The sequence below is a fragment of the Pararge aegeria genome, chromosome 11 (assembly GCF_905163445.1).
Source record: "Pararge aegeria chromosome 11, ilParAegt1.1, whole genome shotgun sequence".
Classification (NCBI taxonomy): domain Eukaryota; kingdom Metazoa; phylum Arthropoda; class Insecta; order Lepidoptera; family Nymphalidae; genus Pararge; species Pararge aegeria.
In genome coordinates, this window is record NC_053190.1 from 15,060,794 (window position 1) to 15,077,197 (window position 16,404).

General features: G+C 33.4%; 1 protein-coding gene across 1 annotated transcript in view; it reads left to right on the forward strand.

The window, feature by feature from the left end:
- The first annotated feature begins 10,887 nt into the window (after nt 1-10,887).
- The window catches only part of LOC120627507 (zinc finger protein 177-like), an 87,995-nt gene continuing 82,478 nt past the window's right edge, over nt 10,888-16,404 (forward strand). Inside the window, exon 1 of the mRNA XM_039895511.1 lies at nt 10,888-11,346. Coding sequence (XP_039751445.1) covers nt 11,158-11,346 — 189 coding nt within the window. The 5' untranslated portion in view covers nt 10,888-11,157. The remainder of the gene's footprint in view (nt 11,347-16,404) is intronic.

Sequence of the window (16,404 nt, forward strand, 5' to 3'; positions counted from 1 at the left end):
GTATATACCTACATACTGTAGTGTTTCGAACTATGTCAAAAATCTTTCCATGCCAAATGTGGCGAAGATTACCTAATAATAATAATATAACTCTGCATTACACCTGATAACAAATTAAAAAAAATACAGGAAACAAAAACTTGTAATATCACATTTAATAAAGCAACAAAAAAAAATTTAAAGTTTATAAACTTTGAAACAGGTAGGAAACAGGTAGTTTTCGACCAATATTAAATATTTGTTTATATTTATTTATTTATTTAAACTCTTAATTTGTACACCACTACACAGTTAGGAAAATAAAGGACAAATAGAAGGAAACACAAAGGCGGCCTTATTAATATCGCTCAAAAGCGATCTCTGCCAGACAACCTTAGGATTAGGGCAAATAAATCGAGAACAAATAAAAAAAAAAATAAAATATAAAATAAAAAAATATAAAAATAAAAAAATATATATATTCAGAAATGCTGGTTGTTTTTTTTTTAACTAGCTTCTGCCCGCGACTTCGTCTGCGTGGACTTAAGAAATGGGTCAAAGAAGAAATGCAAAATTTGAAAGTAATGAAAAATTTAATAAAATTTACGTGTAAGTCAGTTTTCATAGGAGCATAGGTGACATGCATACCAAATTTCAAAACTGTCTGCCCGCGGCTTAGCTCGTCAACAATTTTCAATTTTCCCTCGGAAACTATTTAAAGAATCGGAATAAAATGTAACTAATGTTCTTTTTCATGTCAAAGGCTACATGCATGCCAAAATTCATCCAAATCCTTTCAGCCGTTTTTGTGTGACTAACAAACACCCACATTTTCACATTTATAATATTGTGTATAAGGTTGCTTAAGTCGTACCCCCTAAGGAAATTATACTGTAATATTCAGTGCGATTGAAATATAAAAAAATGTTCTACTTTTATTGAATCTATATTTAGTTGGCTTTTAATTGACAATCATATAAACTTAAAGATCTTTTATTAAATTTAAAAATAATAATTTTAAAAATTTTTTAAAAATTATTAAATTTAGGTATTTTAACGTTTTTCAAAAATATACCTTCGGTACGATTAAGGCGTCTAATTGCCTAATTCATACCACTTATAGCCTAAGTCGTACCTAGAAAATATAAGTACATTAACTTAATTGAACGTAATAATAAACTATATAGAAAAATACCTTATAACCAGAGATCACATGAACAACTTACAAACATACAGTCTGAGATAAACTTAAAGCATTTTTATTTATAAAGGCAAACCAAACTTCTAAGTAATTAAATTACAAAATAATAGTAAGAAAATTATTGAGATTGAACACAGATATCACACATATATTTTTTAATTTTTATACCTTTACATTTTATACACTGGATCATGTTTTCTTCACGAACTTCTTTACATAGTTGGCATAAACAGGATCCTTTAGCTTTTATTTTTTTATTCTTCTTGCTTTAAGTTTCATCTATAGTTTTATGTATTCCTTTTTCTGTTTTAATTTTATTAGTCAAGTCAAGTCAAAAATATCTTTATACAGGTGGCACTTTTGATGCGTACATAAGAACCACACGGTAGTGAGATGATGGCGATAACCACATTCGTAAACTTAAAACTAAAGCTACGAGGGTTCCAAACGCGTCCTGGTCTAAGAAGAAGCCCACAACAAACTTAGCCGGGTTTTTTTTTTTGTTATCAATATCTAACAATATCATTTTAAATTATTAGAAGAGCAACCTGGTTAGAGCAATAATTTACACCCAAGCTTTTTTATCGTTTACGTTGTCCTTTATACTTTAATAGGACTTTTCTATAAGCTTACGTTTAATACAAACTTTGTACTTTTTAAGAGACATCTCCAAGATATCAATTGGTAGTTTATTGTAGAATTGTATGCAATTTCCTTTAAAAGAATTATGAATTTTATTTAACCTAGTATATTGCACTGTAAGTTTATTCTTACTTATAATGTTTAAATTATTGCAGTCACATTAATATCTAGTACAAGCTTCTTTCCCTTAATTATGTTTTAATTTTCTATTTCATTTTTGTAGGGACTTGAAGTTAATACCATGGTTGGCTTAGTACCTTATTTAATTTTTTTAATTACTGTTTTTATAAATAATCAAGCGAGATTTTAATTGTTGTTCATTAGTAGTCTCAGCAACTGCTCATATATTATCATAATGTGAAGTATCTCGTAATATTGTAGAAGGTCCAGGATGAATGATGCGCAGTGTTTAATCACGTATTACCTGATAAAAAATTAAGTAAATAAGCAAACTGTCTTGTCTTACTTTGTCAGAGATTCAGAAATAAGCCACTATGTACCTCACGACCCCCTACAGTCCTACTGCTTGGTACCATCCTGTCTCATAATAAAGAGAGAGATATAGAGCTTCACCCACAACACTACGGTGTCCTTAAATGTCTTCAATGATTTTACCAACAGTGGTGTTAGGTATACTATACCTACTGGGCTGAGTACCAAATGGAGTGGCCAGGGCGTTAATGACGTAAAAGGCTGCTTTGTTGCCTAAAAGATTAACAACAAAATACCTGAATGAAAAATCAAACTTTTACATTTAAATTATTACAGTATAACGATCCTATTTCGAAACAAACGCAATTTTAATATTTTGATATACCTAACCACGGTTGCCTTCGTATTTAGTGTCCAGGGCGTTTGTGACGTGAAAATTACCCTGGTACGTTGCTGCGTGAAAGATAAACGTAACAATAAACCGACAATCGCACTTTTTTATTTAAAATATTACAGTATGATGCAAACAAAACCAACTCATTTCAAAAATTTAGGCCGTAAAGTAAACAATAACCTGCAATTCGACCAATCGTATCGGAAACCTTTACAATACTTGCACGGTAAGGCACCGCGCGGGGGGAGGCGGGGCGAACGAGGCCACGCCCCCGCCACGCCTCTTAAGCTCCGGCCACGTGAGTTATGGTAAGATTTTTTTAAACAATACATAATAATATAAATCTGTCCGAGGCAGGTACTTTCTTATTGTGACCGGTGTGAGCGATTCGTTGAGAGATGCCATCTTTGCTCAAATGCACGATTGCGGTTCGGGGTAAGCTTAAACTTTTTGGATTCCATTGTTAAATTTCAATTCATTCAGCACATCACGTAATGTTACATCTATTATACAATATTTAAAATAACAATACAATATTTGACAGCCGATTGGCGCAGTGGGCAGCGACCCTGCTTTCTGAGTCCAAGGCCATGGGTTCGATTCCCACAACTGGGAAATGTTTGTGTGATGAACATGAATGTTTTTCAGTGTCTGGGTGTTTATCAGTATATTACAAGTATTTACGTGTATTATATTCATAAAGATATCCATCAGCCATCTTAGTACCCATAACACAAGCTATGCTTACTTTGGGGCTAGATGGCGTTGTGTGTATTGTAGTATTATATATATTTATTTATTTAAAAAAAAAAATATTTAACGTATGTGGACCCAGTTTGGGCGCAGCCATTTTTTTTTTTTCAAATTAAATAATTTTATGAATTTTGACTTTGTTCTTCTAAACATTATGGTTTCCTATGAGTATGTATGTTAAAAAAGCTATACTGTAGGTAATATTCTAAAATTGATAGATACATAGATAGATAAAGTATTTGTTGCACAAATTAAAACTGAAAACAAGAAATAACAAAAACAATAAAAATATTTATATAAGATGCGCAAAGGCGGTCTTATCGCTTCAAGCGATCTCCTCCAGACAACCCATTTGACGGTGATGTTTAAAAAAAAATCTTTATTATCACAAAACGATTTTCAATTAACGATCTAACCGAAGTATTTGGCGGACCAAGATTATGGTCCACGTAATGGTAAGTGGAAAACCATCACTTACAAACAGTGTGACTCTTCGCAAAGCATGCAAGGAAATCATTCTAAAAAGCGTCACCCTGAAAATATCAACCGTAGGTGTTAAACCTCATATGCCTGTAATTACACCGGCAACCACGCTTGTCAGACCGGTATACAAAAATTCAATCAATCATTCAATCATTGATTGGCGCAGTTTGCAGCGCACCCTACTTTCTGAGTCCAAGGCCGTGGGTTCGATTCCCACTACTGGAAAATGTTTGTGTGGTGAGCACGAATGTTTTTCAGTGTCTGGGTGTTTATATGTATATTCTAAGTATTTATGTTTATTATTTATAGAAAATATTCATCAGTCATCTTAGTACCCATACACAAGCTACGCTTAAATTGGGGATAGATGGCGATTGTAAAAAAAATAAAAAAAATCAATCAAATCTTTATTCAATTAAGTTACAGCACTTATGAACGTCTTGCATTTTTTTGTTTTATAAATATTAATATAAAAAGCAAAAATAAAAATGATCAATAATTAATAATTAAAATAAAGTAAATTTTATGTTACAGCCTTAAAATATATAAGAGACTAGCGTACCCAGCCCGCTTCGCCGGGCTAGATTTTGCTTTATTTTATTTAAACAATAAACTTACATCATTAAATTTTTAATTTAAGTCTCATAATATATTAAATCATTTATTTCTCTCCGTATTCATTCTCTTCTATTCTCTTCTCGGTCTGGTGAAGATCATTATCTACACCCAAATACACCCAACAATAGTATATCATCATAGTAAATAAAAGCTGTATTTGACAGTTGACAGTTATAAAATAGGAGTGCTCCGATCGTTACAATACTTTACAGGATTACTTGCCAGCTCAATCCGGAGATTCCCTGAAAGTTTCATTGAAATCGGTCCAGCCGTTTCGGAGCCTATACGGAACATACCCACACACTTTCACTTTTATATATATATAGATAGATAGATAGATAGATAAGAGATATTTAATAAAATTTTGTTCTAAAGCATTAATTAATTGCTTGCCTTGGCGGCAGAAATAAGCAATGCTGTAGAAAATATTTCTCCAGACGAGCACTGTCACAAAAAGCTATACTACTGGTACAAAGATCCACTGAAGAAATCTTTCTTATATATATATTTCACTGAATGAATCTTGTTTCCTGCCTGTCTTGTTACTGTTAGATTGCCAAACTCCACGGTTTAATACAACTTGTATCCATCAGTTTCGCTGGGACTGCTTGATTTCGTAATTTTTTTAAAACAATTACTTTTCTTACAACTATACGTATATAAGTAACATTATTAGGTACATAAATATATAAATGTTTAAACAATAATTCACACTTACAGGTTTAAATGCATCTCAAGTAATTCCTATTAATTAGGGTTGTCAATTTTAGTTTTTTTTTTGTTTTCTTTTATAAAAAAAAACTGAAATATAGGTACTTACCTAATATTAAATTACGATCATTCATCTAAATTGGCATTGTAGTACATTTCGGATAGATCCTAGGAACGCAACTAAACTAGTAAGCCACTCCGCTCTCATTTGCCACGAAACAGAAAAATTCTAAAGATTTTTCGACTTTGAAATGATTTTGGTAAAGAGCAATCTGCTTAGTTTTTTGCAGGCTCTTCTCAGTGAAATCTGCCTTCCGAGTCACTGCAAACAGACTGTCTTGTCGTTTCATAAATGATTATAAACTAGGCCTAGGTACTTGAATTAAATAATTATTTTAATTTTTTTTAATTTGAATATACCTATATATCTTATTTTTTAGTTTCCCCGTATGTTATTTTTTAGTTTCCCCGTATAACACAATGGGAGAACCTAAGGCGATCGAGGTTACGGGCCTAATACATAAAGAAGCTAAGCTTATATCTGCCCGAGCATTAATGATATAATTATGCATCAACCTCGTAATTTTCAAGTGAAGATATGCCTAAGAGTAGACATTGATACGACATCAGTTTAAGTTCTCATGTTTCATGTTTTTTGGAGTTTTGTCGGTTAAATTTGGCAATTCTGTACAAATAATACCGATTAGGCGCCCGTAGTGTAACTTATAAAATTTGTTAATTTTATAAGTTACACTACGGGCGTTGTAATCATCGCCGACGTGTGCGAAAGCTTTCCCTTTTTGATGTAGGATTTGGAATACAGTGGGGTTTTAGTCGGTAGGAATTCAGCATAATATTTCCCGGTGGCGAGGTGGTATACCAAAGAGGACTTCCCTATGAAAAAAAAGGACTGTAGAATCTCTTTAAAAGCTTAACATTGCTTGTAACAACTTTGACGTGCCGACATAATTATAACTTTTATTATTTATATATACTTATTATTTTTTTTTGTGTATATTTTGTATGTATTCGTATGTAGTTATTTGAACGTAGGTTTATAATAATTTTACACCACCTATTTGTTGCCTGGCAGAAATTGCTTTTAAGCGATAAGGCCGCCTTTTGTTTTGTACTCCAGTTTTTGTGTTTCTCTCTATTCGTCCTCTATTTTCCTAACTGTGTAGTGGTGTGCAAATACAGCGTTTAAATAAATAACTGTTGTACCTACTGAGTAGCTCTGGCTCTCTTTTATTTCTGAATCTACATGATACGACAGTTATATTAATAAACACCTAGTCAGTTCCTTGATAAACACTTCAATAATAAACGAGATTTCATAGAGAAATGCTTTATGTTTCAAAACTACTAAGCACTTAATATGATAGCAATCTAAATAGTTAAGCATGTACTCAGATAAAATGGAGCTTAAACAACAGTTAATATACACTCTCTAATCAAACTATTATTTTGAGGCCATATTCTTCAGAATTTATTGATACTTGCAACACAATCTTGCATACTTAGTTGCTAAATTGGAATTTTAATAAGTAACACTTAGACCGTATATACCTACAATATAGTATGTACCTATAGTGATGCTATGGAAAGCCAATTAGAGCCATATACTTTTAAAACCTCGACGTAAAGGGTTCTCAAGGAAGTTGAAAACACAAATCATCTTGTTTTCTAGAGACCACATAGTATTTGATTGTTTGAAACTCATTTGAAAAAAAAAACTTTTAGTATCATACTTGTGTACCCAGCCCGCTTCGCCGGGCTAGATTTTGCTTTATTTTATTTAAACATCATTAAGTTTTTAACTTAAGTCTCATAATATATTAAATCATTTATTTCTCTCCGTATTTATTCTCTTTTCGAGCGGGTGAAGATCATTATCTACACCCATGTACACCTAACAGTAGAATATCATCATAGTAAATAAAAGCTGTATTTGATAGTTTGACAGTTCAAAAATAGGAGTGCTCCCATCGTCACAAAACTTTACAGGATTACTCGCCAGGTCAATCCGGAGATTCCCTGAAAGTTTCATTTAAATCGGTCCAGCCGTTTCTGAGCCTATACGGAACATACCCACACACTTTCTCTTTTATATATATAGATAAGATAATGGCTGTTTGCCTTGTTGATTCTGTTGTATCGTACATCTAACCCGGTGGATGGACTTGTTAATCAACAACTGTGGGCCTTATAAGAAGGCTAAAGGTGAATCAGTTGGGAGAGCTATGCTTGGAGTATCTCTACGTGATAAAATAAGGAATAAGGAGATCGTTAGAAGAACCAGAGTTACCGACATAGAACAGAGAGTCGCGAAGCTATAAGTGACATAGCTCGGAGAACCGATGAACGTTCGGGTCCCAAGGTTTGATATAGACGACTTCGCACCGGCAAACGCAGCGTTGGTAGACCCCCGACGAGGAGTCGAAGGGAACCGCTAGACCCAAACTTGACAAGACCGTGGTATTTGGAACTCCCAACAAAAGACCTTTGTCCAGCAGTGGACGTCCATTGGTGCACATGACTTTTCTTTCGTGACGATTGTGACTTCATATAGCTAAGTATCCGATCGGTTTACTGATGCATATAACGTTGCAATATGTAGAGTCATTTTTATCTCGAGTAAAAGTGGAGTATGTATTTTTGTACGGTTAAATTACTCTCTCTACTCCCACTGTTTAATATTTTATTATTGTTAGTGAATTAATAAACATACCACACTCTACTGGTTTTAACAATTAACTCTATCAATTTTCTAAGCTCTGCCGCTGGGAGAGGCTTTTAGTCCAACTGTGGACTTTCATATTCAAAAAATTCAAAATTCATGGGCTTTTTAAGGTCACGTTATAACGCATTATAGCCGTACAGATCCTGATTTTCCATTACATTCTAAGGTTGATTGTTCTGTGTTTCAGAGAACACGTAAAGACGTCCGTACCGGTCACTGAGATAACTTATGTTATACATGTCAAGTTTTTACTAAAATTTCGAATTATTATAATCATTTAAGAAAGTAAAGTTGCTTGATAGAAACTCTTTGATAGTAAGGTAACTAGCCGCAGCCGAAACTTCTCTCCTAAGATCCTCTCTCCTCGGATTTAAAGACGACGGGAGAAAAAAAATGATTTATTCTCATTTTTTCTCTCCCGTTCAAAAAATAAAAATATGATTTTTAGTCACTATATTTTAACGTTTAGTCAGCATCTTCATCACAACAACCCATTACCGGCCAATTACAGGGCAAGGATCTCCTTCCACAATGAGAAGGGCCTTCGCCTATAAAAACAACATCCTGCAACTTGCTACCCTGTGTCCAGCAACCTGATGGATAAGTATTGAGCCTCCTGTACCTAATTACACCCACATGACTTTGAGACCGGAACACAGTATGGCGGTAGTAGTTCCCGGAACGAGCTCTATTAGAAAAAGCTCTACTACTACTTAATGCCCCTAAAAGATGAAGAGAGAAAAGAGAAGTCGAAGCCTATAACCTTTTTTTTCTATTATAGGCGGTATTATTGAATCCAATATGTAGGTATTTATAATTAAAAAATATTGCACATTAAAATTAAAATCAATATAACCGATGTCCTGTACCAAGGCGCTCGTTACATCTGACGTTAAATTTACACGTTTGAATATAAACCTTCGTATTAATGTTTTAAAGTTGTTTTTCGTTTGATGTGATTAAATTATACGTGCTACAGAAAATGTCGATGACCCATACACACCTGGCGTTAACCGCAATCCCACAAGTTCCATATTAATGTTCCTACGTCCCTATAATGAGTGGATTAAGTACGTAACATAATTATTTCTACTTTTTTTATACTCAGCCTATAGAGACCCACTGCTGGGCAATGGGCTGTGTAGGCGTAGAATATAGAACTTGCAGCTCTCTTGGTTGGGTTGGTGGGATTTAACTATAGTCAGATGTTAGTAATAATAAGCTAGTCTGACAGCTTATTGGAATACTGCGACTTCACATGAAAACCCAATATACCTGGAGAAATTTTGTGCCGGCCCGAGTATCGAATTGAATAGGTGGGCAGGTTTTTTATTCCACTACAAGTTAGCCCTTGACTGCAATCTCAAGTAATGGTAAGTGATGATGCAGTCTAAGATGGTAGCGGGCTAACCTGTTAGGGAGTTTTGTAATCATACCCCTAATCAGTTTCCACGCGTCATCGCACCGGAACACTAAATTGTTTAGCGGCACGTCTATCATCCCTACCGGATTGTAACTAGCCACGACCAAAGCCTCCTACCAGACAAGACCAGAGAAAATTCAGAAATTATAAATTCCCAAATTGCTCTGACGGGAATCGAATCCGAGATTTCGTACTTAAATTCACAGCGCTCACCGTTGCGCTGAGGAGGTCGTCGATTGATAACATTAATCTAGACAGTAAATAATCAACTCGGGAGCGATATGAAAGTATAGATTTTGCGTATTTTGTATAAGGTACCTTTTATTGTTAGACCACCATCTCCATTCATTCCATTGTCAGTGTCTCAACGTCAATCCGCATTAAAGCTTGAATCGATTTGTACTCGGAAAATTCAACAAAGGTGACTGGGCGAGAATTTTGATTCGCAATAGAAAATTTATGATCCGGAAGTGTTTCTACCATTGCATAACGCATTATTATTTTAAAATTAGAGTTTTGTATGGAATACCTTGATTTTCATAAAATAAGAGTTCTAATACTGAAATAACGATAAAAAAATGACGTGAATGTTTTGCGAGAATGTAAGCAATTTTGAAATGGGGGTTTTGTAATGTAATCTAATTTTAATTATCAATTTCAAAAGCACTTAAACGTGTCTAAAATTTAAAACAAAAGTTATAGTAAATTTTATTTTGAAATGTATTTTGAAGTCATCGCGTCATAATAAATGATGGGATTACCAATAGCGCGAGTACAAAATACTGGTTAAAAAAAAATTATAAAGTAAATTTTCCATAATTTATTTTTTATATCTTTATGTTAATTCAATGCTTTCCAATTAACCTCGTGTCAAAGCTTATTAAAAACGCAAATTTATAAAGTTAACTTATTTACAAAATAGTTTTAAGCTTTCTTGTAGAATATGTTGATCTCTCATTTTTTTTTTAATAGTTTTGCGTGCATTTTTTTCAACTAAACAAAAATTATTAAACTGTCTTACAATCTTCCAATCTAAGTTATCAGTTTGAAAAAAATCATCAAAACCTGCCATCGAAATAAAAAAGCTTTGATCCCCAATTAAAACGTCACGTCTAAAAAGCCTAGCAGATGCTAAAATAAAAAAATAACGAAACAGGTAGCATCGTACCGACTTCGGTTTGAATCAGGTGTACGGTCCGAGGCTCTACGGCGCTCTGACGGGCGGCGCGCGCGCTTGCAGGTGCCGCCTTAGGAGGGGAGCACCTTACTACTTCTTACAAACATAACAACACACCTATGAGCACCCTTAAGTTCCTCAAACTAAGGTTCAAATTAGAGTGCTAATGGTGTGTTATAAGTTTGTAGGGCCTTACTCCTCTCCTTTTTATCGAACAAAAAATGAACTGTAAACGCGATCACGGCCGTGCCTAAGGTCAATGTTAGCGCTTCCTTCAGTGTTCGCTGAGAGAAGAACGCGCGCGCATCCTGCATAAGACACCCTTTACGGTATTGCCCTATCGGACAATATTAGCACGGGAGCAATAAACTTCACCGTAAAAAAATACGTACGATTTTTAGGGACACGATTTTTTTCGATGTCTCTTAAATCATCGATCATTCCAATCTGACCGTCGATACAAACTCAGTAACCCTCGTTAATTGTGATGGAAGATATTGGCAATCAGGAATACTCGTATTTCGGCTAATCGCAAAGTGACTTTGAACTGTGTTTAACTTTATAGTGATAAGGACTTAAGGAACTGTTATGTGCTTCTGAGATGGAGACTCTAGTACTGATCCCTCAAGAATTGAGCCTGGCTTTAACGCCAGGCGGTGCTAGGGGTAGGGAGGCTTCGGTGAGCGTTTGGACGTCCATGGAGATACAGAGGGGTGCGCTGCTCTACCCCTTCCAAGGGACGATACGGATCGACAAGCTTCATGTTTATTCGTATGTGCCTGATCATGATGTAAGTACCAAATGTATATAAATCATTATCTATAAGATTTATTAATTATAAATAACTCAAGTTTATTTTATGTTGCTCTTTTAAATCTTTCATCACAACTCTATTTCTCAATTTAAGCTAAAACCTCCACCCTGATCTGAGAAGTCTAAAACAAAGTAGTCTTTTTATCTTCACATAATACTAATTGCGATTCGGATGCACGCAAATTTGGAAACTAAACGAAATTTACATGTCGAAAAAACATTGATTTATTATATTAACTATTTTTTAGTTAATATAATAAAGTCCTTTTCGTGATTTTAATGATTACTATTTTTTGAAATGTCAATTTAGTTTCATTTTGAGATTTATGTTAGAATTGGCACCAATATCACCTACACTAATTTAAAACTACGCATGAAAACTAATTCGAACAATAATTAATAAATAAGCTTTTAACGGATAATTCTTTGTGCCTAACAGAAAATAATTTGTAAATGAGATAACTTTTGTTTATTTAAGTCATCATTAATGAGGAACAATTCTAGTGAATGTTTAATATAACATGATAAATTAATTTCGTTTGGAAACTGTTAATAATTTTGTGATCGATACATTTTTCATAACTACTGTGACCATTAAAAATTAGGTTTTTCAACTTAAGCTGTCATTAAAGTAGATGCGCTGAACATTTTGATGAAATGAGTAGTTACTACCCTTCAGTCAAATCAAATCTCGAGCATAAATGAAAAAAATACCTTTATACCTTAAGATTATAAATAGCCGTAGCATTTATTGAATTTATTACTATAAATTCAATAAATGCCAATCTAAGTATTTGTACTTAGTTAGTCCATTTTGTTGAGAAGGCTGAAATAAGTTAGTATTGAGATAAGAGCTGACTGTTAAAAAACTTATCAATAATATAGATCTATTTAGGGTACCTATAACACTAACAGTTAGTTACCTGCAACTTTGTATGTGTAGATTTTTTTTTAAATTTTATTTATGAGGGACTTCATGCACACAGACAGTCATGCACATAAATAACAACATCACTGGCCACAAATTTTCATTAGACAATTGTGTAACTACATGTAATTAATTATTATATTATTTATATTAGTGGGACTGATTTGAGATCATACTTAAAAATTGTATAGTAAATTGATAGGCTATAAAGATTAACTAAATTAAGATTTAAAAATAAAAAACTATTTTCAAAGGACCAACCCTGTCATAGACAAAAAAGCATCGAAAAATACCTGTATAAAAACATCTTACGAGTTTCCCCTTTTAGTAGTAACAGAGTTTTTCATTACACAGCTAATCCGGAGAAGTACTAACTCGTTGTATTACAGCATAGGTTGGTTTCAGCATTGCTGTGGTCCTTTGTGAAGGATGTGGTGGCCGGTTCAATTAAAGGCGCATGAGGCTTAACACTTACCTTTAGGTTTATAGACAGGAAATGTGAAGGAAGTTTTCTTTATATGCCTTGCGAGGTGTTCTTCTGTTAATAGGCGACTAACTAACTAACTTAACTATATGAAAAAAATGGGAAATAAGAAGCACTTGGCGGAGAATGCGCTGTACCTAGTTACAAATTAATAAAATAATTGAGACTTTCCGCCTGTTCAGGAAATCGGTTCTATAAATGTTACAAATAAATCATTAATTCTTGATTGTCTTATTTATTTATTCATAGATTAACGAATGACAATAAAATATGATTTATTGAAGTCACGGAAATAAAGGAAACATGAATAAAGGCTCGCGCATATTCTTAACGATATTGCACGCTAATAAAACCTGTCTATGATATTTTCTTCGGCAAAATGTTAGTTGGCTAGATTTCAATTGTTTTAATATAATAATAGGTAGATATATGTATACCAAACAGCTAATAAAAGTCAAAAGGTTCATAGTGGGTGGATATTATGAAGATGCTGAAACGTTTCATAAAGTAATTGATACCAAATATTAAAATATATTTGTTTTTGTTTCTTCTTTATGCACTTTCGTAAACCATATATGCCATTAAAGAGTTATTTGTCACGATGTCATATGTTGCACATCTCTAAAAATTAGCTAAAAATAAGCGCGCATTTTTCGAATTATGATGGTTATTATATTATTAATGAAGAATAAAAAAAAACATTAATTCTGATATTCTTTTTGAAATGCTGCATGCATTCTATGACCTATATTTTGATCTAGATTACGAAAATTAAGGAAATCTGTGAGTCATTCAAACGACAAAAGCTATTCTCAATTAACATTTGCCGACCTATAAAACCGTGTTATTGCAGTTTGATGCAAATTAGAAAACGATGAGGTTTATTCATTTCCTTTGCCCTTTAGTTTAACGGAGATCATTTAATCGTTGCTTAGAAAAAAAACTATTTCCGGGTGATTTTGCGATTCTATAATTACCTACAAGTAATCTACGTACATCGATTTAATATGTTACTCTAAATATAATTTCTAAGTAAAATTAATATTACGATATCCACAGCTAACAGCTTCATGACAAGCATTCTTATACGCACAAGATAAACATTTTCGATTTCTTTAAGTTCTAGGTCTCATTTAGGAGCTTCCGCAATAGCTTCTCATTTCATTGACGCTGCAGGAACCAAATTGATTATAACAGAAAGTCTACCATGCCATAATATATCATTGAAATAGCCTATTGAAATCGCCCATATCCTTAAACCAACTCTTCTATCTGAGAGAAGACCTATGCCAAGCAGTGATACGTTAAAAATGAGTGACTTAGAGCTTAATTCCACCACGCTGCTCCATTGCGGGTTGGCGTTTATTAATAATCATTAGCACATGAAAAACGTGCTCTATCACGTACGGGAATGGTTAGCGCAAATTTCCTCCTCCAGGCTGCTACTAAAATTTTATTACAGAAAATCCCAATACACAGTCTTGGCCTTGGCATGTATCGAAACCAGGACCTGATGTTCCGTAGGTAAACATCCTAACCACTGAAATACTAAGTAAAATCCTATTTAAAGTATACAAGTCTTGACAAATGAATCCAAAACCTTCCAAATCCAAAATCGGGGTCCAGTTATCCGAGGTGATAACTTGGCGACGGCGATAAGAAAAATTAAGTTAAACTTTACGAGTATAACTTTGTAGATAGTTTTGCACAACAACGCAGTTCCCCCAGGACTTAACGAAAATAATTTAATACATTTAAACAAAATAATATATTATGCTTAATATAAATGTCTTTTGATTCTATCACAATTTGAGTGAATCATACCCCAAACATGCTTATTAAATAAATCTTAAATGTCACTAGTCTAATTTATAAGTTGAAAAACGGTGTTATTTTATAATAATAATATTACTCATTTTAATTAGGCTTCAGATTTATTAATACCATTTATTAATTAATTTAGCTTACTAACAGATTCATTCAACATTTGAAGTAAATGCCTGGCACTTTTCTCATAATATTATTAATTTAATCACCAAATTTTACTGGCATTTAAATGTTATTAACATTTTATAACACGAATGCGAATAATAAATAAATATGTGTATTGGATTAAATAAGATAACGAAGTGGCTAAAATTCTTATATTTAAATTGTTTTTCCCAATGAATATTTATAATTTAAACAGGAATTAAAAATTCAATCCTGCCAAGCCGAAGTAAAATTAATTCTCGAGATAACAAAAAAAATGTTTAAATTATATGTTAATAAAGTTGGATTAACTGCCTTTTTGGTATTATGGCTAGCATGTTCAAATACGGATCACAAGGTTCGATGATGCCTGTATGTTCACGATGCCCTGGTCAGGTCAATACCTGGTCGATGTTAGGAAATTGACCGTGTCCGCCCCTTTGCCTTAGCCGTCGGTCCCCGTTAATACCACGTGCTAATACGAAGCGGTAATAGCCTAGTGTTGAGAACTTCAACTTCACTTTCGGGGAGGCGAGTTTGAATCCCAGCAAACACTCAAACTTTTCTATGTTTTTGGAAATTAAAATAATCACTTGCTTCAACGGTGAAGGAAAACATTGTGAGGTAACCTGCATACCTGAGAGTTCTCCATAAAGTTATCAAAAGTGTGTGGTCTAATCAATCTGTATCGGGCCAGCGTGGTGGACTACGGCCTTTGCCAATTCTCATTTTGGAAGAAGTCCAGTACTCCGTAGCGGGCCGGTAATGAGTTGATATGATGAATCTACTTAAAAACGTGGTAGGTTTATGACCTAAAAATGTTTCTCCTATGTGGGAAGAGATCTGTGGCCAACGTTGGGACTTTAGTGGGCTCCTCAACATCCTTTTAACGAGAGAAGAAAGGTGCGAGGTTTTTAGAGAATATACGGTTTTAAAAGGCTATTCATTAAAATTGAATTACAGTTAAAGAGATGGTAAATATGTATTATTGAGAGCATCAGGCATTTTGTAATTGTATTGTGATTAGGAGTCTTCAATTTGAGTGATTTCGTTTTGAAGTACTTCTACCAGACTCTGATGTCTTGACCGTTTTGTGAACGTTTTCCGTGAAGTTTATTTATATTTAAGAATCATCAACATATCAATCCATTATAATATTTAATCATTATAATATTAAGTTAGTTTAAAATATGTTTGAGTTGATTTCTGAATAATATGTTTTAGTTTTGTTTCAAACTAAAACAGTGGGGCAAATCCTTAAAAAATTCGATTTGCGATTTTTGTTAGTGCTATAACGTCTTAAGTCTTGTCCAAAGCAAAATTATAATTACATTTAAATATAATGTAATCAATTTGATAGTGTTAACAGTATTAATTGAGTTTGAGCAACGATTTTGATTTACACCCAATTCGAATTATTATTAGTACTTCGTTATGAAGGTTGTATTTCATTTATATCGAGCACGTAATTGAGAATAGAAATTGCAAGTTGTAGACTGTTCCCATTGATAGATAAATTATTGCTATTTGTGTATAAGTCATTTATCATTTTACTATTACTAGCTGTAAGGAGATATTACGAAAATAAAATATGGGAACCGAAGGATTATATTTAATCACTTTCGCGTACCAAATAGAAATATCGATAATAC